This window comes from Malurus melanocephalus, unplaced genomic scaffold (assembly GCF_030028575.1).
Source record: "Malurus melanocephalus ecotype Western Australia unplaced genomic scaffold, MMel_1.1 scaffold_228, whole genome shotgun sequence".
NCBI classification, from domain to species: domain Eukaryota; kingdom Metazoa; phylum Chordata; class Aves; order Passeriformes; family Maluridae; genus Malurus; species Malurus melanocephalus.
In genome coordinates this window covers 1,108,009-1,135,830 of record NW_026623460.1, presented here as the reverse complement: position 1 = coordinate 1,135,830, position 27,822 = coordinate 1,108,009, and the positions used below count along the sequence as shown (strand labels likewise).

Genomic DNA, 27,822 nt, shown 5'->3' with positions numbered 1-27,822 from the left:
GATCCTGACCAAGGAAATCCCTGTTGCTATAAGGAAGGCAGACTTAAGAAGGAGCACAGAGCACTCTATTGCAAAGTCCATCCTCATTGTTTTGTCTGTTTTCATTAAGGATGAGCAGGCTTGATGCTGAAGGATAYTAATCCATTTTTTGAAACATGAATATCATGATTAGTAATCAGCTTTGGTTTTTAAGTAACKAGTGTTTTCCTATAACAGGTCTCAGTTCATGTTACCCCAGCTTTCATACCACCATTTCTTCTCCCAATTGGCGAAGTTGACATTACTTACACAGCAACTGATAAGTCAGGCAATGAGGCGAGCTGTACATTCAAAGTCAAAGTTATTGGTAAGTGCTGGTAAAAATCACTGGAGAAAAGGCTGTCTGGCATGGCTAAAACCTTCTAATTTGYGCAGAAAGTGAGTCACTGTGGCCTTTCTGTGTGCAGCTATGAGCCCAGGAGTATTGTCACCTCCATAAGTGTTTTGCTGATCCTGGGTCACAGTTTGCATATGTGCAGTTGCTGCTTGTAATGTTCMCTTCAGGGTATGTTTTATACTGCCATTCTTTCTGACTGTTAGGATTTCTGCTCACACTGGTTTATTAAATGCTTTATTGCATTGTCACTTATTGCCCTCATCATAAATCTCTCTTTAATTCTTGAAAGACTCCAGTGATACTTCTGAAGTTCACACACATTTCTGATGCAAATCATTGTTCAAGTATTTCTATCAGACAGTTGTGTTATTCAAGAATCCTGTAGGTAGTCCAGGGTTTGCTCTGTAGAAAGTAAACACTTCACAAACCATGGGTTCAGCAGAAGGATCACTCTTGTCTATTCAAATCACTCTTGTCTATTCACTCAGCATCTTCCAGTTGCAGCAACTTCCAAGTGTGGTCCTTTGTTGTATCTTCCAATACAAAGTTGTTTACGTGACTCCWTGTGGTTATAGATGTCATTTGAGTGTGGCAATAGTTCTGTAAGCTAATGTCATGCCATCCTTTCAAATGCTGCAGATGCAGAACCTCCTGTAGTTGACAGATGCAGATCTCCACCACCCATGCAAGCAGCTGAGARCAATTATCCAGCAACCTGGGAAGAACCAGAATTTTCAGACAATTCAGGTGAGATAGTATACCCCAAAACATACGTGCAACAGTGGCAGACTAGAAAACTCCACCTGTTCACCCTTGATCCCTTAGAGCATGAGATTTTTCTGAGGTTTCTTTTACTTATTTATTTTTAAGAGCACATAATCTTGAAGATTTGCTGCCATTTCCTTTTCCATTGGTCAAGGTTGGGTATGAGCGGCACTCTTATTTCCCAGTGATTTAACTTGTGTTTTAACCCTTCTAGGTGGTCCCCTGACTGTCACTAGGAGTCACRCACCCGGAGATCTCTTTCCCAAAGGAGAGACAACAGTGCAGTACACAGCAGTGGATCCTTCTGGCAATAACAGGACATGTGAGATCCACATTGTCATCAAAGGTGTGTTGTCTTCTTCTACTGGCCAAGAGCTTATGGCATTGTTTTAACTGAATGTCATAATAGATGCAAGCCTGCTCCATCTCTCAATTTAATTATCCCTATTTTATATTGGAGTAACTTGAAGGTAGTCAAAATATTTTTTAGTACCAACTAATAAATCRTCTAAGACCAATACAGCACAGCCGTGAATTTGGTTCTATAAATTCAAATTAGGTATAAAAGCATTGAAATTATGATTCATTAAGCAGTAAATCTTACAGAAATGGATATTTTGATTTTTTGCAGTGACAGATACCATGTGAAATGTATTAATAGGTGTTACTTCAATCTTTCTTCAAGTCTGTAGTTAAAAGGAATACTTCTGCTTATTGCCTGCAAATATTGCAGATAATAAAATACTCTTTAGATTGTGGAATATGCCTGTACTTACTGATGCATGGTCATTTTCTTCTTAAAAATCCAAACAACAATTTGGCAGCGAAAGTATTAAGAATGGAAAATCTACTCCATATCTGCTTTTTACTGTCTTAGTTGGACATCTGTATAAAAACGCCTGTTAGTGAAGAGAGAATTTAAAATAATGCAGTTAAAATTTTGGTTATAACTTTCAGGAAAGGGAAGTTGCAAATGGATCTGATTTGCTCTAAATCTTAGCAAGAACAAGTCAGTGCTTAGAACTGGCATTGTATCAAGCTCTGTATCACCTCAGACTTTTTGTGGTTCAGTGTTTGTGGCATAATATTTTCAGACTTTCACAACCTCTTTCACAGTCAGCCTTAAAAATGWATCATAACTGAGGTTATAAGGTTATCCTAAGATTATTCTGATAACTTCATATGTTGTTGCACGTGGGTAATGTTTCAGAATTCAAGATGTAATATAGTTTACTACAATTCCATGTATAACATTCACGTGAAAATTTAGACTGATATTTTACGTTATTTTAGTAGATAGTTTCAAATATGTATAACTTTTTTTAAAGCCTTCATGTTTCCGGTTTTCAAATTGCAGTAGCAGGATYTGAGAAATATTTAGCAGTAGCCTGGTCCTGACTTTATGGAAGTAACAAATAATACTTTCACAAACTTCAGCAGRGGCAAGATAGATTAAGTCAATATTAGGTACCTTTGAAAATCCTATGAGCGCTGTTTTCCTGCAGTATCACTTATTTCTYCACATTGATCAATATATAAATCTTTGTATTTTTCATAGGTTCTCCCTGTGAGGTTTCCTTTCAGCCTGAGAATGGTGATTTTATATGCACATCAGATGAAGCAGGAGTTAACTGCACCTTGCACTGTGCAGAGGGCTACAGCTTTGCAGAAGGATCGAGTGAAAACTACTACTGTGCTTTTGAAGATGGTCTCTGGAAGCCACCATATTCTCCAGAGTGGCCTAGCTGCTCTTGTAAGCCCCACGGTTACTGAGATGAATCTGCAACTTATATATAAATACTACATTTAATGAGAGAGCAAATGAAAATATTTTAGTGATTCTGATTTCTATTTATTCGTAACAAATATTCTCTCTGCCTCTGAGTTGTTATAAATATTGTGAAATAATGCTTGGAAATCTGTAAATACGTTGCTTCAGAACCTATCTAAACCACAAAAATAGCAGTGATTTTGAATCCCAGGAATCACAAAATAACAAAGATGGCAAAGTAACAGGTTCATTGAAACTGTTTGTTAACAAACACTTTCAAAAAAAGTGTCTTTTTAATAAGAATGCAACAATATTTGCAGCTTACAGATTGAAATGCACAGTATGTGCTGTATTTACATATCAAATTACCACCAGATTAGAAAAGGTCTTATGTTTTCTTTGAGAAGAACTCATACAAAGCTTCAGCTGTGGAATTTTCCACCTTTGGTGATATTTTTATAATATATGTATTGGAACTATGTTTGAAGCCAGTCTTGCTACCATGTTGCATCCACTTCTATCACAGTCAWTTTTTTGGTTTCCGTAATAAAAAGATCAGTGTTTTAACTATGAACAAACAAAAAGAAGTTATGTTTCAGAGCTATCAATTCAAAATCCATAACTTGTACCCTTAGGAACTTTGCTTAATTTCTGCATAAGATTTTTTATATTTAGTCTAGCAGCATTAGTAATAAGACTTGTATATTCATTGCTCTTCTCTCAGTAGAAAGTTAGCATGGAATTTAGTTGACAGCTCATGGGTTTCTTCCATTAAGAAAATGCTGAAATAGATGTATGACCTGGTTTTTAATGTCTTTTAACTTTTCCAGTAAATTTAGTGCCTGCCAAAGGGTCGTATCATTGGATGAGATATGAGTGAACCATTTAGACTACTGATTTAAAGACTGTGCTTCTTACCTTCTTGTATTCCAGTTTTAACCTGAATTTTCTGGATTTTAGTTCCAAAACTCTTGCACTGATCAACAAAAATTTATTTCTCCAACATTTTTCAGTAAATCGTTTTGCAAACCATGGATTCAAATCCTTTGAGATGCTCTACAAAGCGACACGATGTGATGACAACAATCTTCTAAACAGCTTTACTGATGCATTCCAGAGTGCACTTGGTAAAATGGTAGGTTAGTAAATACTCCTTCCCTTTACGTACTTCTTTTTCCAGGTAATTAATTTTGCACAAGGAAATCAACAGCAGATTCACATAAGTGAAATCTGTTGTTCAGAAGGTGGAAAGTTATTTTTAAAAATAAAGATGATCCACTGACCTTGTATTGTAATTCAGTTTAGTCTTCAATGTGGATTTGTGTGGGACAGAATTTATGCAAGTGTCCAAGCAGTTTAGGAAGCTGCAGCTCATAAATTTTCAGCTGGCCTCCAAAGAGGAGCTGTGTGGTTGTGAAAACCCCAGTCAATTTTCCCCACAGYGCTGTTTCTGAAAGTTGGATGTGAACATAAAATAAATGCATTTTTAAGGAACATGTATAAAATTTAATCAAATATTACGAATGAACATATATGTGTATCTATGGATACATTCACACTTGGTGTATACATCAAGGAACTTAAATCCAGCAGTAGTGATCAGCTCAGGATTCTTGAGTTTCTGACTTCTCACTGTAGCGTTAGGAACTACATGGGACTGAGTCTTTCTTCTCTGCCTTTTTTCTCTTTTCATAACCTCCCCTCTCAACCCCCAAATCTCTCCTCAGCTAAAGAGTAGAAACAGCAGAATGCTGAGTTCTGATCTCAAGAGCTGGTGTTCATGCCTAGTGTGATAGCATTGTTCCAGCAGAGAATTCTGGGCATCTCTGATTTTTTTTGCAGAACATGGCCCATATGCTACTAAAAGTTCTCTACTGACTAAAAATCATTGTTAGCACATACAGATAATGGGCAAATTCATGCAATTTTGGAACATATGTTAGTAGCCCTTGTCAAATGGCTGAAAACTTTGGTGACATGTCAGGCAATAAGTGTCTCTTCCTTTCTTGCCTTGGTTCAGGTGTGGTTTTTCCAGTTGAGAAATCTTGACTGCTTTTATTTCTTTTTCYTTCCCTGGTACACCAGGTTCCAGTGTTTGGACCTTTGCTATTGGCAAGTAAAAGATAATAAGGAAAAAAATGAGTAATGACCTTTTCAAACTATTACATCAAAATGCAGCAGTCTGGGAAAGCATTCRAAAAGGCTGTTTTGGATATGCTTATTCATATTCCCAAGAATTTGAAACTCTACCAGTGGGAATGAATGGCAGGAGCATCTTTCCAACAAAAGTTTATATGGAAAAACAAAACAATTTCAAAACATGTCCTAGGGTTCAACTTGCTTGAAACCTTTCTGGAAAAAGCAAAAAATGCACACATATAAAAAATTATGCATTCCTCTRTTCTTATGTAATCAATCTCCACTACTTCTATTGAGGGAAAAAATAAGCTGTACCAGAAAAGTTTCTGATGAGTTTTCTATTAYGTTATTTCTGTTGTCCTAAGCTGTTTTTCCCTCTCCTCTGAGATCTTGTGATGCATAAGTCCTTTGCCATGGGTATGGAGAGGTGAATATGAAGAAGTAAGGTTTCAAAGCTAGAAAACAGTGACAGCATGGATGTAAACCTGACAGAATTACAAGTAACATAGCTGGAAAAAGCACAGGTGCTTTATAAATATGAGGTCTCCAGTCATCTTCTGCAGGGAGATGGAAGTCTGAATTTATTTCTGTTCTGGATTTCACATGCAAGAGTGATTAGCTGTCAAAGTAATGAATTGACATCTCTTAAAAACAAAAAAATCTATCTTCTATAACAAAGAGATTGTACACCTGCAAGTTGCTCTCTTATTTCATGGCTGTATCAATAAAAAATACTTCTTTTAGCAGGCCTTGCTAGGGCTGTAGGAGACATGAAAGGGGAAATCTATTATCACTGGCAGAACCAGTGCTTTACATTGTAATTAGAATTTTTTATATGTCAGGGGAGAGGGCCATATGGTTTTTTGTCATTAATGTTTTTCTTCTTTATGTTGAAAGGTCCCATCATTCTGTAATGATGTCGATGATATTGACTGCAGATTGGAAGATCAGACCCAGAAACAGTGCTTGGAGTATAATTACGATTACGAAAATGGATTTGCCATTGGTAATTACTGATCCCATAGATTCATAGCCATCCTTAAAGCAGCATGATTCCTGCCACAATGTCTTGAGTCAGATATTCTTTAAAATAACTGTTGCACTCATAAGATAATAAGCAATTACATAATAGATTATATAAAAATATTGTGGAACTGTTTGATGTCTGGTATCAATTCTACTTCCTGTGTAGTGTGAAGGAAGAATTTACCAAGATGCTTCATGGTGGGGAGGGAAAAAAAGTGCACACGCTTATAAACCTGTTTGGTTAGCCTAGAAGTAAGTAACTTCTTAAAAAAGTAGTTTAAAACAGAATACTGAAAAGCTGTAATAAATAGGTTTAAAGATTCTTAAGGAAATGAAGAATATCTGTGACACTGGTTCAGGTCTGCACAGAATCCTCACTCTGTAAAGCTATACAAACTTAAGTTGGCCCGTTTGCAGTGAAAATACTTCCTGCATGGAAGGGCTGGTTTTGCACCAGGACTGTAGCTATATCAGAGTGAAAACTGTGACAGACCTAGTGGTTGTTACCACTTTGGTTTATGCCAAAATAAGTTGTCATTCTCAGTCCATTTTCAAACAGCTTAGTGTCCATGTTGTACTGCTGTTGTTCTTGGCCTTTCTGAGTCCCAAAGGGATGCTGAGAGTAGAAAAGCTGAAAATTGATAACTTACATTACCTATGTTAACAGGARGCATTTTGGCAGATCCACATCAGAATCTGTCACAGGACTGTGTCTCTTTCACAGGTTTAAAGTGGAGTGACTTGGTAGAACTTCCTGCTTAGGSTCACCTTTTAGAATGCTTCAGTCAGAGCGTTTGTGTTCAGAAGGCAGGGGCACAGGGCAGGTCTAGATGTTCAGTCTGCAGTTGTCATTAGAGTAAGGATGAATGCTGATGACAGCTGGAACTAATCTGCAAAGGCATTTGGAAGGAACAATGCTACAGCTATGGAATATAGGGTCCTATTTTCTTCTGGYTCATGTCAGCCTCTTACCACCATAACCTTGTTTTTCAGGAGTTTCTTATGATTTTACACTAGAAGAAGGAGAGGAGAACACTTCTCAAGGCATCAGAGACAGCAGTTTAGAAAATCAGTTGTGAAATACTCACAAAATATTAAACTGTRGGGTTAACTCATCCTAGTTACCACTGTAAATAAAGCTAAATTTTGTTGATGCTAAGAGATAATTGGCACATTTTTTTTTCTGTCTTCATGGTTTTTTTTTAAAGAAAAAATAAGATAGACCAATGAAACAGACAACATCCCTTTAGATTTAGTAATCATGAAAAAGTAGATTATGTACCAAAACAATTTGGTTTGAAATCGTGTTAAAGTGGTGAAGGACGTTAGACTGGGGCTGAATTTGACTCACTGTGTGTAACAAGAAAGGCCCATCTGGGAGTAGCACACACATGAGGTGATGCCTTTTCTGAGAGGACAGATAATGTTAGAGCTGTTCAGGAGTTGGGAGAAGATGCAGCAAAGACAGGGCATAGGCTGTGCTGTCTGTAAGGAAGCAAGAAGAGCAATAAAGGGCAATATGGAATTGTTTAAGATGTTGGTGGCAGGTGAGGGTACACGTTAGGGCTCATGCAAGAGGAAGAGAAAGAATTGCAGCGTGTTACTTTTATAACTAGCTCTTTAAAGCTTTGGCCTCCTGCAAAAGACTCAGGACCTCTAGGATATTGGTTAGGATTGAGATGATTGCATTTTTCTTTTTCATTAGTAAAAAGGCAAATACAGTAGGCACTTGTGCAGAGGCAAAGTTAACACACATCATCTGGAACTTCAAGCAGACCCCATTCTGTTGGAGTTGTATTTTAGAAATAATTAAAGGTACTTATTTTYGACATGATGTTGCTTTTCTTTTTGTTCTCTCTTAATGTCAGGACCTGCTGGCTGGGGAACAGCAAATCACCTGGATTATTCCTATGGTGATTTTGTTGATACAGTACAAGGAGAAGACTTAYCCAAGCATCTCTCTGCCTCTGTAAAAGCAGCCCCTGCTCGGGTCAAAAGGCACAAGCTAAATGTTCCAATGACTGACCAAAAAATCAAGTTAATATTTAACATCACAGGTGAGACAAGTCAAAGCATCAAACTCTGCTTTCTTCTTTTTAAAGATAGTATTTCTGATACATTCAGAAAAACTTTGGCTCACAGAAGCCTGGTGAAGATGCAGATGGCAACTCTCTGGACACATTCACAGCCCCATTTCATCAGAGATCTTCTTCTTGAGGGAAAGATCATGGCCTCATATTCATGGAGGGCTTTGTGCACATGGCCTCCTTTTCACTTTGCACTGACAAGCTTGAGTGTTGCACTCTTGATACATCCCAGAGTACGCTGGAAGTGCTGACTGCAAAACGTGTGTGTTTTTTCTGTTTGCTGTTTGTATTCCAGCTAGCGTGCCCCTGCCCGATGAAAGGAACGATACATTGGAGCTGGAGAACCAGAGACGGCTCCTTAAAACTCTGGAAACAATCACAAACAGGCTGAATAGAACTCTCAATAAGGAACCCATGTATTCTTTTCAGTTTGCATCCGAACTCATTGTAGCTGACACCAACTCACTGGAGACAGAGAAGGCCTTTCTTTTCTGCAGGCCTGGTTCTGTGCTGAGAGGGAGAATGTGTGGTAAGCAGATGACTTGTTTCTTATGCGTATTGAAAATCCTTTTGCAAAACAAGGTTTTAGAGGATATTTGCAGAGGATTATGATTTGACACAGTCCAGTGCTTGTGGTCTCCCATAACAATAAACTGCAAAAATGCGTTGCGCAGTTTGGCTTCCAGAGGATGTTTATGTTCTTAACCAAGGTTATGGAAAAGGGATGCTTTTGTACCCAGGATTCCACTCCCAGGGGGAAATCAGGCATATTCATGCTTGGTTATACAGACAAAACAGTGCTTGATATGCAGTCTTATAGCACTGTTAGTCCTGTGAGTGATGTGGAGCTAAGATAGGGAATCGGATTCCATTTCCTGTGTTTASTTAAATCTTTGCAGTGTTCCAGAGAGATACCCTGCCTTCTGAGGAACAAGGTCACATTTCATAAAAACATTGTTTGACTAAATGGGAACTCCAGGGGCAAGACAGGTTTKAATGATTTTACATTGAAGGAAACTTACGTTTCTGATGTTACRTTACAGTCAACTGCCCTTTGGGTACCTATTACTCCTTGGAGCATCTTRCCTGTGAAAGCTGCTGGACTGGATCCTATCAAGATGAGGAAGGGCAGCTGGAATGCAAAAGTTGTCCATCTGGTAGCTATACTGAGTACCTACACTCTAGAAGCATCTCTGAGTGCAAAGGTGAGAACTTTTTTTTTACTCAGACCACCACTTCTAAACCTTTGGTGATATCCTTTTGGTCCCCCTGGTGGAAGTACTGGAATGAAAATAGCCTGTGAAGTGGGGAACAGTCCTAATTGCACCTTGATGCATATGCATAGAGAAGAATCTAAGTTTTCGCCACTGCTCTGGCATGCAGGATGCCTGGGCAGAGGTTTTGGGAAGAGTTGGCCTTTGATGCATTGTTTCATTTCTTTATTTTCTGTATTTAACTTTTGAGCTCGGAAGCTCATTTTTTAGAGACTAATACACTTAAAATAATTCCATTTTCATCCTTGCCAGTCCCTCCCTATCCTACCCCATGGTGCTGCGGCATTGAACAGCACACAACCACTATGTGTTCGTATCTTCTTCTAAAAAGGGTATAGCTAGTTGGATTTCATTTTGATTGTCRTCATTGCCATTAGTTTTGTTGATCAAAATGAGCAACTGAGTTGCATTAAATCATCTGTGAAGCTGATTGAAAGAGAATTCACTGGTTAATAATTCACAAATGCACTATYGGTGCCTTACCACAATTTCTGTTATTTTTTTTCTCTTTGTACCCATGAAGTCCTTCAGAGTAGAGTAAGCTCCAGAAATAATTAAATTCCTTGTGATGTTTATTGGGATTTCAACGCTATTTTCAGAGAGCAGGAGCCATGTTTTCTGTTGGGCATTGCTTGATCTTCCTGAATTCTTTTGCCTTATAGCTCAGTGCAAGCAGGGAACATATTCACCCAATGGTCTTGAGACATGTGAAACATGTCCACTTGGAACATATCAGCCATCGTTTGGATCCAGGAATTGCATCTCTTGTCCAGAAAATACATCAACAGTAAAAAGGGGAGCAGTGGATGTCTCAGCTTGTGGAGGTTTGTAACAAAAGAGGATGAAGAATTTTTTTTTAACTAAATATTAAACATGTCCAAATTGTTGTTTAAACACCAGCTAATGTCATCTGATTCATCTTCCTGAGATTCATCTTCCTGAATTCCTTTTCTGGTTAGGTACAGTCCAAGCAACATTTCCCAGCAAAATGATAGGTCATTTCCTGTTACAAATTGCCCTCCTTCTGATTATCAAGATGGATCCATATATAATGAGAAATAAAATGAGATATATGAAGGGTACCTAGATGAGAATAAAACCCTTTTTCTTACAGAAGAGAAAGGGAATTGTCACTATTATCACTCCCTCATTTTCTGTACATAAATTCTGAATTTTAACACAGTTTGCTCTGTAATTTGTTTCAAGAAATTCTCCTCAACTGTCTTTGCAAGTTTTACTGGAAGAATTCCCAGGGAAGCAGTCTGTAAAGATTCAGAGTGCAAAAAAGTCTTGTCTTTGTCCTTACTCCTTCTGGAAGGGGGAAAAAAGACAACAAAAATCAAAACAAGCAAACAAAGACCCAAACAAACAAAAAAAAATGTATAAGAGGTAGGAGGGAAGTTTCATTTAAAAGCTGCCCCTGGAGCCGCAAAAGTAGTAAAATGAAATACTTTAATACTTTCCAGATATTTCCATAACCCTTTGAGAGCAACATGACACCTCACAGATTTCAAACTGACATTTCCTAGAGTTGTGAATTCCTGGCAGATTTCATCCTATTTCTTTTACGTCTAAGAGACTTAAAAGATTATGAGAGGAGATGAGAAAGTGATAAAAAGAGGTGGAGGGAGGTAAGGTGCAGACCACTCAAAAAAGGTGTTTTTGCTCTTGCAGTACCGTGTCTTGCAGGCGAGTTCTCTCGCACAGGTTTGACTCCATGCTACCCTTGTCCCAGAGACTACTATCAGCCAGACCCCGGAAAGTCCTACTGCTTGTCTTGTCCTTTCTATGGAACAACAACTGTTATTGGTGCCAGATCCATCACAGATTGTTCAAGTAAGCCAGATCATCTCTGCTGGAAAAAGTGAATAAAGGGAACATCTAAAGGATAGACAGAAGTTATCTTAACAGAAAACATCCCACTCACTCTCTGGACAAATGTAGGCCTTGGATTCCACCCAGTGAAATTCCTGGCTGGTTCTGCCTACTGGTGTTGCCTCTGTTTTTCAGAGTGACTCTGACACATGGCGAGGCTCAATAAACAGAGTATAAATATGCAGTGTATGTGTGTACGCTGTCTATGTGTGCTACACATATATGCTATAGAGACAATTATGTATAAATATACAGTAATATTTATATGCATGCATRTACCTGTATATAAAAATATATAAAATAGAACATAGGTATATATGTATTAGAAGCATATGTCCTTAAAAATATGTATTTGTGTAATGGTTATGGTAAAGTTTGCTTTTTGTTCCCATAAATTCACCTTTCTTCAGCATCTTTAAAWGCATTATTAACACGCAGTTATAATGCCCCCGTGGAATAGGGACTTTGCTACGCAGTGTTATTAACAGTACTTTCATGTCTTTAGGTTTTGGCTCTACTTTTTCAGCAGCTGAGGAAAGTATAATGATGGTACCAGCCTTCCCAGAAAGTATCAGCAAGCGGCACAAAGTCAGCAGTCAGGTAAGGACAAGTGTTATTTTCCAGTGTTATCTCAAATGAAAGAAAAAGCACTTCATGCAGCAGTAAACAAGTAAGACCTTTTAAATGTAATTCTTTTGCTGACTATATTTCCTGACGAGATGAAAGCAATGGTCCTTCTTCAAAAAGAGGGAAACACTCAAACTGTCTTTGTAATCATAGAAGCACTTTCACTGAACAGAGGAAGTGGCATTAGCTGTTGACAATTCTAAATTCCGGACTTGAAACCTTTACCTGATGTATACTTACTATACTTGTTAAAGAAAAGTTTTTGGAAGAGGTTCAGACAAGCTGAAAGAAGTAGATGACTGTGTTCACTCATCTGAGGTCTTCTCTATGCTGAATTCTAGAAAATGCTACCAGATGTCTTAAGTCTCAGATGTAGAACCTTGGGTTTGCATAGTGTAACGTAGCGAGGAGGCAATCAGAGCTCCCTTCTCTTGTGAGTACCCCCTCTGAAATACAGGCAAGTCCTCATGTACAGCTAGTCTAGGGACAATGTTTGCTGGAGCAGCCTCCTTGCCCCCATCCTCTCAGGCTCGTTCTGTAACTCTTGACAAGTCTGCCTTGATTGAATCGGAATTTGGGATATGGTGTTAACAACAGCAGAGTTGACTCTTTGGTCTGAATAATGACATATTGGCTTGAACCATTATATAATATAGGGACAGGTGACAAACTGACCTCCTGTGGTTTTAGTTGACCATGTAGTCAAGGGCTTTGATGAATTCAGGTTTGCAGGAACAGGAGAAATAGTGCCGCATGGTGAAGTTCTCTGCCAGCTCACCTGATGGCCAGTAGCAGGAAATGATTAGCTGAAATAGAAGGATGCAAGGTGAAGAACTTGCACATAAAACATAGCTTAATGTAAACTGTGAATCATACCTCAGCTTTGAGAGAATTTTRCTAAGTACAAGGTAATTTTAAAATAATTTTTCAGATTTGTGGTATTTTTTCAGTAAGAAAAAACCAAAAATGGGTGGTGTGCTGAAAAGACAAAGAGAAGGAACTAGAAGCTAATTCTGGTGACTTTTTTTTTCCCCATCTTTCCAAAATGACTGTAGGGTATACAGTTTAAAACTAGATTATTATGTGCTAGCTTTGCTGTAATTGTGTCATGTGTACCTTTGGCAGGTCTTTCATGAGTGTTTTCTGGAACCGTGCCACAATAATGGGACATGCAAGCAACTGGGAAGTGGATATATTTGCATATGCCCACTTGGATATACAGGTAAAAAAATGGGAAGCAGGTGAAGTGGCTAGTATTTCCTGATGCTCCTAAAATGAGGAAGTGTAAAGGAGCAAAGCATTTCAGCATGGCCTAACTAATTGGAATATTCAATATTAGAAAATGTAAGAAAAAGGATGCATCCTCATGTTCTTGCTGAATAATTTTGTGTTTTGCAGAGAAGATTTTGAATGGGATTTCTTTTAATAAAGTTCATGGATGTGAAAATCTTATCACTTGGCAATATTTATTATTAACAAAAGCTAGAAATTTCACTCTCAACAGCTGATTCTACCTGTACTGAGCCTATATTATTCTTCAGTGTTAGGTTCCCAGTTGCTTCAAAGCAAAAAGATGTCTTACAATTCAGCTGTTATCAAGAAGTTACTTTAAATATGTATTAAGTGTCACTACCTGGAACTTATCAGTCTGTTGCGCAGTGTGTATCRCACCTTTGTAACAGCATTTGTCTCTTGTCTGTTTCAACACACAATCAATGAGAAGACAATAAACCTGAATGTCTGGTAATGTAGCCAATTCATTAGTCATGTTTTCCTGCATTTGGTAATTATGGCATCAATGTTTCTGAACAATTTCAAATTTTGTCTTCCTAATCTCAGTCCTTTATTTTGCGTTCTAGGCTTGAAATGTGAAACACAGGTTGATGAGTGCAAATCATCTCCTTGTAAAAACAATGGAATATGCAAAGATGGCATTGGGACCTTTGTTTGCCACTGTCAACCAGGCTATTCAGGTAATTTGTTTCACTTCATAGTTTTTCTTCAGACAGGCATGGTTTCTGTACCAAGTAAATAACACAAAATRCAAATGCTGTGTAATTCTGTACCCATGGAATTACAACAGGAAAACAATTGATCTACAGGTTAGAGTAAGTTTCTGCTATACATGAATATGTTTTGAAATAAAAGGATGAGTGTCCAAGGACTGGGTGTGGAAGTGTGTGTATGTGTGTCTATGTGTGTGCATGTATCCTTCTATTTTGTGACATTTCTGGTCTGAAAAATGGAATAAGATTTAGGGAATTAGTAAACTCTTAACAGGGCAAGTGCTTGTGAGATTGACTGCCCAACTAGACACAGCATTTATGCAGTTGCTTTACTGCAGCCGTATGAATGAGTGAGCTTCTGCCTGTATTTTTTCTCAGGGTTTTTAACTGACCTGCGTGCACATTACAGGTATTGAAACCTGCAGGGAAACTAACGTGCTTGAGTACTTGGCAAAACAGCACTTGGTTTCTCAATATTGAAATAAATTATTGAGGACATAATCCTGTGAAATCAAAAAAAAAAAAAAAAGCTTTGTGTTTTCTACTAGAAATAGTCTCCCTCATTGTTCATGTTTATGACTATACATTTATTGACAGCAACACTAGCTGGATGGATTTTAAACTTCATAAAGKCACACAAAGCATCTTTATCCCAGCATCTAAATAACACAGATGATCTCTGTAGCTCTTGCAGTCGTGCAGTCAAGCTTGGAATTTTATCACCCACCCTCAGTAATCTTTTGTCACAGTATGATATTATTCTGTTTTCCATGTCCAGTCACTGCAGCATACAATCTATGATTGTGTCTTGATCATGCCTTGTAATCCTTGCTGTTTGAAGGTCTCTTGTGTGAGGAAGACATCAATGAATGTAGCTCCAGTCCATGTTTGAATGGAGCCCACTGTGTTGATGGCAAGAATGGTTACCGCTGCACGTGTGCAAAAGGGTTCACAGGTACACCTTGCTCTGTTTAAGTCAGCCTTTATTCTTTCTGACCAAAAATTGTGTCTTCCTACCCTACCCAAAGTATTTCCATCTCATTTCTATATTGCAATATATATATAATRTATGTTGATACAAGTGTAGTGGGGWGGATGTTCCTTAAGTCCATCTATTCTCTGACACTCTGKAGTGTAATGTGACTTCAGAAGGATTTACTAAGTGCTAGATCTTCAATTACTAGTTTTGCCATGAACTTGCTGTGTGATGTTAAGGAATGAAAAAACAACATTCTCATAGGTTCAAATTGTTATTTTCAATTTTATTTAAAAATTAAAATATAATAACAGTAGATAGGATTGTCTATATCAAAACTGCTCCCTGGTCCCATATTCAGCTTTCATAGATTTCTGTAACAAATCACATATCTGTGGATTACCTTGTTGCCGAAGAGCTCCATTATAAAATCATATGCAGGTTCAGTGCTTTTGACATAGGTCTCTTTCACATCAGAAATCACAGAATCATGTGTTTCTGGCTTTCACATCTATCCTTACAGTTAAGGTTTCAGCCAAATGTCTTTATTAGTTGCTTTTCATCAGTCGCTCAGAATAGTTTCTGAGGTGATTTCCTGATTCCCCCAAAATTAGTCATGTTTAAATTTGACAGTTTGCTAAATGTTATTTCTATAACTGTTAAGCGGTTCCCTTAATTATTCCTTGTCCACTTAGCCTCTGTTAATGGAGTAAATCCCAAACCTTCGTGGCTACTCTGATGTGTGTTTTTTCTCAGCAGATGAGTTACAGTCCTTAAAACACAGAGCTAGGTTAATAATCTTCTTTCTTAGGTTAATTCAAACCAGAGCTGTTACTTTGTTCTTTTTTTTCTCAGGTGATCACTGTGAAAGGGAGATGAATGAATGCCTTTCAAACCCATGTCTCAATAGGGCTGTTTGTGAAGACCGAGTTGGAAGTTTCTCCTGCAAGTGTCTCCCAGGTTTTACTGGTGTCTTGTGTGAAAGAAACATTGATGAGTGTCTCAGCAGACCCTGTAGGAATGGAGCCACATGCAGAGATGGTAACAACAGCTTCAGGTGAAAAAGAGATGATTCATATAGTACAATGTGGAAAGTCAGACATGTTGTGGTGCCTCAGCCTTCTTAGATTTCAGCAAGCATTTTGGCAGCCTGATCCAAAACAAGTGATCTGTTTATGAAACACCAGGAGACATTTTAAAAGACAAGAAAATGTATCCTAGTGTCTTGACTCTTAAAAAATTCCAAGGAAAACAGTAAAGAAAATATGCAGGGTTTGAAATGTAAGCTTGGTAGGACTGCATAGTTTTAACATTGAGCTTCCAAAAGGTGTCCATTTTCCCAGACTTCAGGGGCTTGTCTTGCTTTTTACTGGAATAATACATGATCACCAATTATGTAGCTGGTAATACTGTATACTATATGCCCAGTTGTGGTGTCTTTACACCGTCCTGGTTTCCCCTACATATAAATGTATCTATCTGAAAAGTTGAGTACCTCTCATCTTTAATTCTCTGTGCCTAGGAGGTATGTTTTACTCATGGAAGTGCAATTATTGTGTCTCCCAATTTCGTATGAAGAAATGCAGGCTGTTTAAATAGCTGTATTGTCCCTGTCTAACAGTGACATTACGCAGTTAGTAGAATACAAACACGGTTAAGGGGAATGGCCAAAATAAAATTCCATAAAATAAAATTTGTAGTATATCGTCTGTTGATATTATTATTATTATCATTATTACTATATACCATTCTCACTGGCAGATCTGGCCTTATAGCCAGAATTCTTCATTATGACGGCTGTCACCTTTGAATTGTGCTTCTCTTCCTCCATAGGTGTCTGTGTGTGACAGGGTACACAGGACTGACCTGTGAAGTGAACATCAACGACTGTGACTCCAGTCCCTGCTTAAACCAAGCCACCTGTGTGGATGCCTTGAACTCGTACGTTTGTAAATGTCCCCCTGGCTTTACAGGCAGCAGGTGTGAAACAGGTACACAGGACTAAGTCTCAGAAAAAGGTGGCTTGACTAAGTCTCTGCGCAAGATTTGCACTGGCTGGGCTGATTTCATGCAGCTTCCCCAGAAAGCAGCCAGGGTGGTGGGACTGTGAGAGGATGAGTGAAGCCTGTGTGACTGCGGCATTAATAAGTGTAATTGGAGACAAGTAACAGCATGTGTCTGTGCCTTTTCTCTTTTCTAAGGCATGGATCTATCTTTTTAACACACAGTACGTCTACTGAATTGAATTTGATTTTCTCTGTGTATCTGAATTAAGTAGCCCTTTCTGTTTCTTCTGTTTTGTGTAGGGCTTTGCATCACAGGGTTAGAGATTATTATTTAGTGGTCTTAGCTTCAGAAGTCCTAGAGGCATTAATTTTCCTACAGCCAAAAGGATAGCAATTTTCCTATGGACAGGTGGCATGGGTCACACCCATAGCTCAGTTTCCTGAGGGTTGCTGGAGACATTTGAAGCGTGAGGCTAAGTGTTTGTCTTTTAGCCACTCCTTGAAAATTATAACATGTTATGCTAGTAGCTGGTAAATCTTTAAACAGAAGACATGTTGGTTTCACAGAGGCAGTAGAAGACTTACAGGATATTTACATTCGGCATCCTATGTCAGAGTTTAATGCCCACCTTTCAGCRGAGCTCTGTTTGATTACATTTACATGTAGCATCCTTGTGAAACACGTCACTGTGCACTGAACAGCAGCACAAAAGTGCTGTCCCAWACCAGTGTAGTATGTTTCAATAAGTCAGGAATTCTTCTGGGAAATTATCTTGGAATTATCACAGGAAAATCTGGGGTTGTTTTTGGGTTTTTTTCAAAGCATGATTAAAAAATGAGCCAGCTGATTACACCTCTTTAGGTTGTTGGATGGTAGATATTAGATGGTAAGTGGATATGCCATTTCTGTAAGTGAGGACTGAAAAAAAAAGCTTTATGCTCATTTTTAGATAATCCACTTCTTTTCCAGTTATTTGTCTTCAAACGCTTTTCTAGCTCTGTATGCTGGTGTTAGACTGCCAAACATCCTTTCTGCCTCTGATCAATTTAAAGTGGACAATTTTTGTAGATGGGCTGTGTTCCACTTTATTGCATTTGTTTAGAGTTCATTTGATTTTCTTTCCACATTTGTGGGAATGTTCTGAAAACTCTTTGTCTTTGTTGCAGAACAGTCCTCTGGTTTCAATCTTGATTTTGAAGTCTCTGGTATCTATGGATACGTCATGCTTGATGGTGTTTTACCATCTCTTGGCGACATCACCTGTGCATTCTGGATGAAATCCACTGACACCACCAATTATGGGACTCCCATCTCTTATGCAGTAGAGAATGGAAGTGATAATGCGTTTCTTCTGACTGATTACAATGGGTAAATCACAGTTCTGCTTTTCTACAGCTTACAGATGACTTGGATACAGAAAGTGTAGAACTGAAGTCTGAATATCAGTTTTTCCCTCTTTGGAGTAGAAAAATTTCCATCCAAATCCCCTTGCTGGAGTTGTCTCTGCTTTTTTTGTTGTTTTTCTCCTCCCTTCCCTTTTTGCACTATAGAAGAGTAATGGCAAGAAAGCAGTGAATTTAGAAGACTTTTTTTCTGATCTACATTATATTTTATCTAAATGGGTCATTGAGACAATGAGTGGTTTAAGTGGAGCTCAGCACTCAGAGTACTTCTAGCGTGATTCTACAAGCAGAGTATGACTTGTATTTCTACAAAAGCAGAGTATGACTTGCAGCATGACTCCACAAACTCAATAGAAAAGCTTAGGAATCCACTATGCAGCCAGGACTTGAGTCTTAATATTCTGTTACAAGAGCATGTTACTTATTTCACCATGCTTTGCACATGATAACCAACTTCCAAGTCCTCTGGGAGAAAGAGATATCATCTGTGATGATCGTTCAAGGGAGATTTCTTATATGATGCTGTCACAGTTACCTTGTTAGTTAAGTAACATTTCTTTGAGTCATTGGGGGGCAGACAGTGCTTTTAAAGTTGCTGCGTGCAGCTGAGTGTGCTTGCATCTTTCTTCCATGCAGCTGGGTTCTTTATGTGAACGGGAAAGAGAAGATAACAGATTGTCCTTCAGTGAACGATGGGAACTGGCATCACATTGCAGTCACATGGACATGCACGGATGGGGCGTGGAAGGTGTACATCGATGGAAAACTGTCCGATGGGGGCAGCGGRCTTTCTGTGGGATCAAAAATCCCTGGTATGCTTTATTTATATTATACCAGATCTGCTGCCTTCATTCTGTTTTTATTGCAGAACATGCAAGAAAATTTCTATTTAGGTGTTTCAGGTATATATTTGCATTTTCAGCATTTATGAAGAGCTYGTATTTGCTGTTCTTGTTTGTGAGGATAGTTTCTCTCACTCAGCATCGCTGAAGACAAAATCTAGGGTAAATTAGTAGGTAACTTGTTTTACAGATGACACCATTTAGTCCACAAAGGAACCTGTGCAGAACTGGTTCTGTAACAGCTTAGTGAGAATAAGTTTGTTGTTCAACAAAATTCAGTTTATCTGGCATTTCCATTGCATATGCATGTTCAGAGTTGATTGGCTTAGCCTTATCCTGTTGCTTGGCTTAGCCTTTTCAGTTATCCCTTTAAAGTTATGTTTGTATTTTTTCCCAACAAGGTGGTGTTTGCTATTTCATTGTTTCCCGTGATCAGTCATCTATAGAGTAGTATCAGAGGACATGAAGAGGAGTATCTTCAGCATTGGAGAGCTATGGAAAGCCTGGTATTATCTGGCTGCGAAGAGATTTTGTTTTGATACTGTTTTCATACTGCTACCATCCAAATTTATATAGAGTTTAAAAAATATTTAATTTAAACAACAAAATATTGAATCATTTTAGTCYGTGTGCCTTATGCTTGCCCCTGCCTTTCACAATTACACTGAACTTCCCTCAAGTGATAAGACCTAAGGAAGTGTGCTATCTCCCTTACCTTTTGACCTTGTCCATGTACACTATGATGTGCGAAATGCGTATCATGGTCACATGCGACTGGTCAAGGAGAAGAAATTTAACTTGTGTGCCACGTCTCAGAGCATTGACTGCCCTCAGTGTGCTTCTGAGGGTAAAGAATTACATTTGATCTCTATGACTTGTAAGCTGTTGTTTAAAACAGGAAATGTAACTTAGTCCCGTAAAATATGCTTCACCTGCTGAGAATTGCATTTTACATTGCTTTGTGTTATGCTTCAAATACTGACCCAGAAGTGATTTCTTTGAGCCAGTATCATTCCTGCAGCAGCCACAGGTGATTTCTGCTCTCATATGTGTTTGACAGTCACTTCCAAATTGTTATATTTTGGTGGCTGATCTTCACTGCAAAACCCTTGTAACACAGGGTACCAAAAGTTTTGTTTTGCTTGGTTTTTAATCTTATAGGATCCTTGCTGTGAGGCTTTGTTTCCTAACTCTGTTCAAATTCTGGGTTTAGGTGGTGGTGCACTAGTACTGGGTCAAGAGCAAGATCAAAAAGGAGAAGGATTCAACCCAGCTGAATCTTTTGTGGGCTCCATCAGCCAGCTCAACATTTGGGACCATGTACTTTCTCCACAGCAGGTAAGGATTTACTGCAGTGTTTGAGCAGAGGGCTCTGAACAGAGGAAGAACATTTGAGAAGGCATTCCAAGCTGGCATATTGGGAAGACCTCTACTCCCACAGAAGTCAGTGGGGACCAGATGGAATTCTGGCTTAGTGTAGAAAGTAAAGTAGCTTTAATCAAAGCTGAGTCTGGTAATATCAACACTGAGTGACCTATTTTGATTGAGCCTTTCTCTAGTRTGTCACTTCAAAACAGAAAGGAAGGTATGCATAAAAACTAACAGTACTTCTAGAAGAGGGAGAAAAATGCAATGAAACCAGCTAAGTGCTTGTTTTACGGACGACATAGTTTCTTCATTCTGCTATAGAAAGTATTGTTAAAGCTTCAGAGGGGAGACTTCAGATTTTCTGTCAATGCACTAGGCACTGTAACAGCAGAACTATAYAGTTTCGGGAAAGGTCTGAATGAGCAGAATAACAGAATATTGAATTACATCTAATCAGGTACCAAAAATAAAAGCTTAGAAGCACTAAACTTCCACTGAGTTAAAAATTAATATAGATTGAAAGATGTCTGCAAGGGTAGTGTCCCTCAGCTTTTCTGGGAGTCTTCAGTTATCCTCAGAGGGGAATTTTCTTTTTTTTTTGTATCTAGCTGGGACCTCCCACTTCCTTTCATGAGTACTGGTTCTATCTTCCACCATACACTGCTGTGCAAGCCTAACTCTATGTACCTGATAATCTCCCCATACACACTAGGGGCTGCTGTGAGGTGTCCCCATAGCTGTTCCTGCCCTAGGCTGAACCAGCCTCTCCTCCCAGGGCAAATGTTCCATCCCTGAACTTACTCTAACTTGTCGATGTCTTTCTTGCCATGAGGAGCCTACAATGGAARGCAGTACTCCAGATGTGATCTAATAAGCACTGAGAAGGAATAATAGCTTCCTCGGTTTTCTTATTGTAACCCTATTCACAGAGCCAAGGATGCTCTTGGCCTACCACACCCTGTATTGTTCAGAGGCTTTTTCCTTCCCATTTTTGCATGTTGAATTTTGTGAAGTCTCTGTTGGCTCTTTACTCTGACCTGTCAAGGTCTCTATGGATGAGGCTCTGTCCTTGAGCACATTGACTGGGCCTCCCAGCTTGAGATGGTGTTGAACTGTTGATAGCACTTGAACAGCGAAGAAAAATGTTTGAAGTTACAGGCATTTCTTTGATTAAAAGGCTTTGGTATTCTCCTGTTTTGTTTTGGGGTTTTTGGGTTTTTTTTTTTTTGGGTTTTTTTCCAAGTTTTACCACTTATTGGTGGTTTATAGCTGTGTGCTATCCATGATGCAAATAAGAAATAATAACATGATCAGAAAGCAGAAGTAAAGAATCTTTGCTTCCAGCATCCAGACATCTCCTCTGTTTCTTTCTCTTTACTGCTTTGCTTCTCTGCTGAGTTTAAAACTACCCAACCATCTGCTACTGTTCTTGGCTTTTAGGGTCACCAACTGTTGCATTGCCAAGTCGGACCTTCAAGTTTTTGTTCTGTAACAGTTTTGAAGCTGATAAACATGCATGTGATTTTACARGGCACACTGGTGAAAAGTTTAAAGTGTGATTTTTCTGAGGCTTTCTCAGTACTCACCCCTCTTTAATAATAGATCTGATTGAATTCTCACTTGCTTCAGATGCAATTGGGTTAGGACAAGGAAGAAAATCCTGCCATTTATGGTATCCATATTACTCACCAGACAGGAACCAAGTAAGCTTCCTATAAATTTTTTATCTCATTAATTTCAGAGATTAGAATAGTCAATTGCTATTGTTATCTGTTATAATTAGTTTTGTTCTGGCCAGCTGAATCCATTGACTAAGTCTCACCTTTCTATTCTTAGCCAAAGAGAAAAGCAGAGTGATAGAATGTGTTGCCCTGTGAATAAAGGAAGATAGAACCCAGATTTTTCAAATATTTCAGATTTTTCATCTGCATGCTTTAGTTGCTCATTCACTTGCACATTAATTTTATATAGGTAAACTGCCAGTCTGTTTGTTTGCTGAACAGACAGCAATAGAAATATGGGTAGTGTATAGGGAACTGTGGAGTCCTTTCTGGCCCTCCATTCTCCTTAATATCTCTTGGAAGAGCTGATTCCCAAAGTTATCTTTCCCACAGTGGAAATTTTTTCATCCAGATTTCTTGCAGGTTGTTTCTTTGGCCTAAGCAGTTTCCAYTGGCACACATTGCTGAAATGAGAACTTTGAAATGGCCTCAGAATAAACACAGAATTTTGGTTTCTTCTCTAGCTATACWGATGTAGAAGAGCCTGATCTCCTCACTGAGTTCAGAGTAGGGACAATATTAGAACAAATCACTCCAAAGTTCATGATGTACACTTATTTCTCACAAGGATAGACAGTATAGGACATTATTCTTGGTAGTTGATTTCATCCCCTGGAAACTTGACAGAAGTCAATCACCCACCTGAGAAAACTTTCTCGTCAGAGACATCTGACCAGAGCTTCTCTCAAGATACTAATCTGCTGTTGATCTAACAGCGTATTCCTTTCTTCCTCCTGTATTTACTTGGCCTACATAGTTCCTGTTTCAGTACTCAATTAGTTATGTCTCTGTCCTGCTTTRGTTGGGCCTTGCCTGCAGCGTTTTAGAGTCTAGTTAATCCAGTTCACAAAACTTCTGGAAGCAACTAACTGCCTTACTAAGTTGCTCCTTTTTATGTTTCTGTCCCTTAAGTGTGCTGCAGTGCTAGCAGTTTCCAGAATTCAGATCTCGAACATTAAGTTCCTCTTGGATCCTATTTGACATTTTCCTGCGAGTAGATAAGTGTTCTCTTCAGGTCGCATCCATTAGTGTCTTTTTTCTGTGACGTAGATGCGTATTTCTTTTACACTAACAAATGCAATTGTGTCTCAAGACCTGTGTTCAGTGCCTTGTTTGTGTGTCAAGTAGTCCTTCAGGTAGTGACTCAGCATGCACTGTCCATACCTAGGTGGTTAATAAGGACAGAATAATAAGTACTTCAGCCAGGAACCTCTTGTGCTAGAGAGGATGAACATTACTCGCTCAAGAGTCTGTTCTAGTGTTGCATGCACACAGGAAGGGAAATTTTTTTTTTAATATTCTTTTCCTACATTGTCCTTAAATACCACCTAACCAACTGTTTTAAATCCATAGGTAGAATCTCTGGCTACATCCTGCCCAGAAGATCTGCAAAAAGGAAATGTACTAGCCTGGCCAGATTTCCTTCCAGGAGTTGTTGGAAGAGTGAAGATAGACTACAAGAGTATATTTTGTGCTGGTTAGAACTTTATTTCCTAGAACTCATTTTTTTCTGAACAATACTATAAGACTCTTTTATGGGGTCAACTATGCTAGCTTGCAGCCTTTGCCCTGCTAACCTTAAATGAATTATTTTGATAATTTGACAGTTAGAACATGCAGTCCTTCATTCCTTGAATTCCAGGGTTTTGTAACAAAAGTTCATTGAAATCTTTGAAAAAGATTTGTTGCTTCCTGAACTGAGATGGGGAAAGAGTGAAGATGGTACTGGATCGCCAAAAAAATTTCCTGCCTTTTATTATAAGAATAATGTATAGTATTGAAATACCTACTATCTGCTTGCTTCTTTTCCTCCAGATTCCTTTTCTGATTTTATATTCTGATAATTCTCAAACCCCTTTGGACCCAAGTGGGATGTAGCAGGTGTAACATTTCCCAAAGCTTTTTCCTGGATTCACTTATACAGTATCAAACAATCACATAACCAATTTATTCATTCTAGCACATAGCTGCATCTCTTACTGTATGCATGTATTTTGTCCACAGACTGTCCATCTTTGCAAGGATCCATACCACACCTGCGGGCCTCTTCTGCTGATATAAAGCCAGGTTCAAAAGTGAGCCTTTCCTGTGACCCGGGATTCCAGATAGTGGGAAACTCTGTTCAACACTGCCTTAACCTAGGACAGTGGACACGACCTTTTCCCCGCTGTGAAAGTGAGTTGTCTCAGTGGATTGGCAGGGTTAGGAAACCCTAGTTTTTAATTGGGTCCTGTCACTTTTCATGGCTTGTTTATTTCTGCATCTGTCATCACKTCAATACATCCATGTTACATAAGTGTTTTCATATATGCTTAAAATTAAATTCATGTTTTGCTGAGCCGAAGTTATACCATAATCAGGTTCTTACATGGCTTTCTAAAGTCAGTTTCTAAAGCACATCAGAGTGGTTAGTCCATTTGGGTCACCMATACAGTATTTTCCTCCCCAGTGGTATTAGGACTGTGGAAGATGCACAGGAAATGCTAGGACATCTCTGTGGTTTTTAAATGTCATGAGAATGTCTGGTTTGAAGTAGAAGCCTTGACTTTAGTAACTTATGAACTCATTTCTTTAAAGGCGGCAGATATTTGTGTTAGRGCTTGGAAGTACTCCAAGATTTACAGGATTTCTTCAATGAAACTGAGCTGTATGTATTCAGGCTGCCAAGTTTCTTTTGATTCTGTGATTCCTGCTCCTATCACCTCCTTTCCTTTGGTCYTTCTCTGCTGTGACTGCGCATTTGACTGCAGTTGCTTGTTTTGGAGCTGATTACTTTTTTCATTTCAGCAGAATAGTTAATTAGTTCCAGAAGTAGATATTGCATAATCCCAGAATTTATATGTAGTTTGGAGAAAATCATCGAAATTGTTAAAAATGCCTTTAAAATAGTTTGATCTAGATTTGWTGTGATTTTGATGTCTTCTTCTTTATTCAGTTGTTTGTAGCACAAGTCCATAKTCTGTCCCATCTCCTCTATAATGAATAGCATGCCTGTGAGGATTTGGCTTTTTTTTTATTGTTGTTGGAATAAGTTCATGTGTCTTTGATTGAGATAAAGATACACAGAAGCAGCTATGCTAGAATAAATAAAAAAACCTCCAGCAGGCAAGTACAGGGATGCCTTCTGCTGGCACCACTGGGATCAGATGGGCTTATTTACTACAGTTGCTCGAAGTGATGCCCGGGGTTGTGTGTGAGGTCAGTTCCAATCTCTCCACCATTCAAGGACTTCCTGGTGCCAGGCCAGTACTATAACTCTTAGCAGTATCTGTTAGCTACCTTTTCAATGTTTAAACACAGTAACACTGAGCTTGCTTTTCAGCAAAGGGAAATAACAGCAACTTCCAGGAAGGCAAACTCAGTTTTTCCTTTTCTTTATAATTCACCAAGTATCATTGCTTATTGGAAGCGTTCTGTGACTGAAGGGAATCTGCTCAGATCCCAGTCACACATGTCTCCTCCAGAGCTAGCAAAATTTTCTTAGCAGGAGCTAGGTAGTCCTGCTGAGTCTTTTATTGACAACTGCCCATGAAAAAAAGACCCTTCATTAGGCATGGCATCAATARGCTACTTCAGAAAAGGACTGGGCCCTCTTGCTAATGGGATTGCACAGCTGCAGAGATAAAATATGCGGTAGTGCTTCTCATGTGGAATTACTCTGATGATGATCTGTGTTTGCTCTGCTAATGCCTGTGCCCTCTTTTCACCCATGTTGCAGGAATCAGCTGTGGAGTGCCTCCAACTTTAGAAAATGGATTTTATTCCGCTGAAGACTTTTTTGCTGGTAGTACTGTTACCTATCACTGCAACAGCGGCTACTATTTGTTGGGCGACTCCAGAATGCTGTGCCTGGACAATGGAAGCTGGAACAGCATTTCACCATCTTGTCTTGGTAAGATGTGCCATACATTTGGCAGCATGGACARCCTTACACTTCTCCTGTGCCCTTGAGTGGAAGTTCATTCTGAAATTGTGGAGGCTGACCACAGTAGCAGAATCATAATCAAAAATATTCATTTTTCAAAAATACCATGTTCAGCATTATGTAAAACCAAAACCAYGTCCTGTCACCTTTCTCTGTCCATCCTCTTGCATGCCCCACACTCTGCGTTTATCAAACATACATAAAATTATATATGTCATAGGTCTGTCTGTATTGCAGTCCCAGCTTTTTCCTTTCATGTCCTCCCATCCTTGCTTTCTGTGCTTTTGATCTGTGCATTTTGTTGTGCATCAGCATGCTGTCAGTGTCTCATGCTCTCTGATCAAGTTCTTTTAGATGTTTCACACATGGAAATTGTAGTATTTAATATGAGATTTACTCACCTGAAGACAGTTGATGTTGCACAGGATTTCTGATCGAAGTGATACAAAATGTGCTACCTAACACGGTAGAAACAAACTCAAGCTACTTAACAAAATATAGAAATTGCAATACACCGTTTAAGCACAATTCTGATTTGTTTCCCCTATCAAGCTCTATAATATATTCACTGTCATGACATTGCACATCCCCAATAGCTGGGAATGGATGTGTGGGTTAAGATCAGCYCAAGCCCATTGCTAGTTTTCTGACATTTCTACTTCATATAGACCTGAGCTACACATTCAGTTCCRCCCCTCCACCCTGGTCTAACTCAGAAAGACATTCACACACTTTAATGAACTTTAAGCTTTAAAGAGAAGCATTTACATTGCCAGTTCATCCACTCAACTGTTAACTGCTTTTTAGCTAAAAGAAAGGACACCTTACTGCCTCCTTATTCCTGAAACTTCTAGGCAGATCACCTTTGCCATATTTTCCTAGCTTTTTTCCGTGTTGGGGTTTTTTTTTTTGGTCAGTCACACATGCCTGCCAGCAAGCAGCTGCAACATTGGGTGGGCACTTACGGACACAACTCCCCACCATAACTCACGTGCCAGTCAGCTGGGTCCGATGCACCATATGCAGTGGCACAAGCTGAAAGATGAGACAGGCTGGCATTGTACTGTGTACAGAGGACTAGGTGTCACTGGTCTTGCAGGGCCACGTCTCCAGAAGACCTGTGTTGGTATCCACTAGCTAGTTGTACTTGGATCGCTGCCCTCTTAGTCGTGCCTAAAATGGGAGTTGTATGGTAAAAAACTGGCAAGATTTATGTTTGATTTGACTCTTGATTCTATGTAGGTATAGCATGTAATTTTTTCGGTCAAGACAAGCAAAAGAATAGCCAACAGTGTTTTAGCTCTGCCAAAATTCATTTTGGAGCAGGATCCATCTGGTTTCATAGCATCCAGTCCACCAGCACTCCTTCAGAACATACAAACATCATCACAGGTGTTTCAAGGCTGTCCAAATAGTTCAACCTCTATGTAGTAGGAGTCATGAAGTTCAAAAGCAAAAGACCTGTGCCCCACCTTCCAGCTTGCCTTGTCTCTTGTAAAGCAGAGTAATGGGARAATGAAAACAGGAGTGGCTTTGGCACCCTGACTGACCATTTACGTCTCTGACTCAGGCTA

The 27,822-nt window shown here is 38.9% G+C and overlaps 1 protein-coding gene and 1 long non-coding RNA gene across 4 annotated transcripts in view; one reads left to right on the top strand and one right to left on the bottom strand.

Annotated features, from left to right (window-relative positions):
• SVEP1 (sushi, von Willebrand factor type A, EGF and pentraxin domain containing 1) overlaps nucleotides 1–27,822 on the top strand; it is a 114,836-nt gene that overhangs the window by 52,471 nt on the left and 34,543 nt on the right. For both annotated transcript variants that reach the window (XM_057374566.1, XM_057374565.1), the window contains exons 9-31: nucleotides 217–346; nucleotides 1,016–1,123; nucleotides 1,356–1,487; nucleotides 2,700–2,894; nucleotides 3,926–4,047; nucleotides 5,949–6,057; nucleotides 7,946–8,134; nucleotides 8,460–8,693; nucleotides 9,208–9,369; nucleotides 10,101–10,262; nucleotides 11,113–11,274; nucleotides 11,819–11,913; nucleotides 13,066–13,162; nucleotides 13,800–13,913; nucleotides 14,788–14,901; nucleotides 15,778–15,979; nucleotides 16,756–16,913; nucleotides 18,096–18,297; nucleotides 18,969–19,144; nucleotides 20,388–20,512; nucleotides 23,677–23,800; nucleotides 24,328–24,498; nucleotides 26,042–26,215. In XM_057374566.1, coding sequence (XP_057230549.1) covers nucleotides 217–346; nucleotides 1,016–1,123; nucleotides 1,356–1,487; nucleotides 2,700–2,894; nucleotides 3,926–4,047; nucleotides 5,949–6,057; nucleotides 7,946–8,134; nucleotides 8,460–8,693; nucleotides 9,208–9,369; nucleotides 10,101–10,262; nucleotides 11,113–11,274; nucleotides 11,819–11,913; nucleotides 13,066–13,162; nucleotides 13,800–13,913; nucleotides 14,788–14,901; nucleotides 15,778–15,979; nucleotides 16,756–16,913; nucleotides 18,096–18,297; nucleotides 18,969–19,144; nucleotides 20,388–20,512; nucleotides 23,677–23,800; nucleotides 24,328–24,498; nucleotides 26,042–26,215 — 3,457 coding nt within the window. The remainder of the gene's footprint in view (nucleotides 1–216; nucleotides 347–1,015; nucleotides 1,124–1,355; nucleotides 1,488–2,699; nucleotides 2,895–3,925; nucleotides 4,048–5,948; nucleotides 6,058–7,945; nucleotides 8,135–8,459; nucleotides 8,694–9,207; nucleotides 9,370–10,100; nucleotides 10,263–11,112; nucleotides 11,275–11,818; nucleotides 11,914–13,065; nucleotides 13,163–13,799; nucleotides 13,914–14,787; nucleotides 14,902–15,777; nucleotides 15,980–16,755; nucleotides 16,914–18,095; nucleotides 18,298–18,968; nucleotides 19,145–20,387; nucleotides 20,513–23,676; nucleotides 23,801–24,327; nucleotides 24,499–26,041; nucleotides 26,216–27,822) is intronic.
• On the bottom strand, nucleotides 340–27,737 carry LOC130578464 (uncharacterized). Of its 2 annotated transcripts, none has more exons than XR_008965891.1 (3): nucleotides 27,240–27,737; nucleotides 12,616–12,746; nucleotides 340–1,091 (listed from the first exon to the last, which is right to left on the bottom strand). It is a non-coding gene; the product is annotated as an uncharacterized LOC130578464 (long non-coding RNA). The 2 variants fall into 2 exon arrangements; XR_008965890.1 differs by lacking the exon at nucleotides 340–1,091 and adding an exon at nucleotides 6,850–6,967.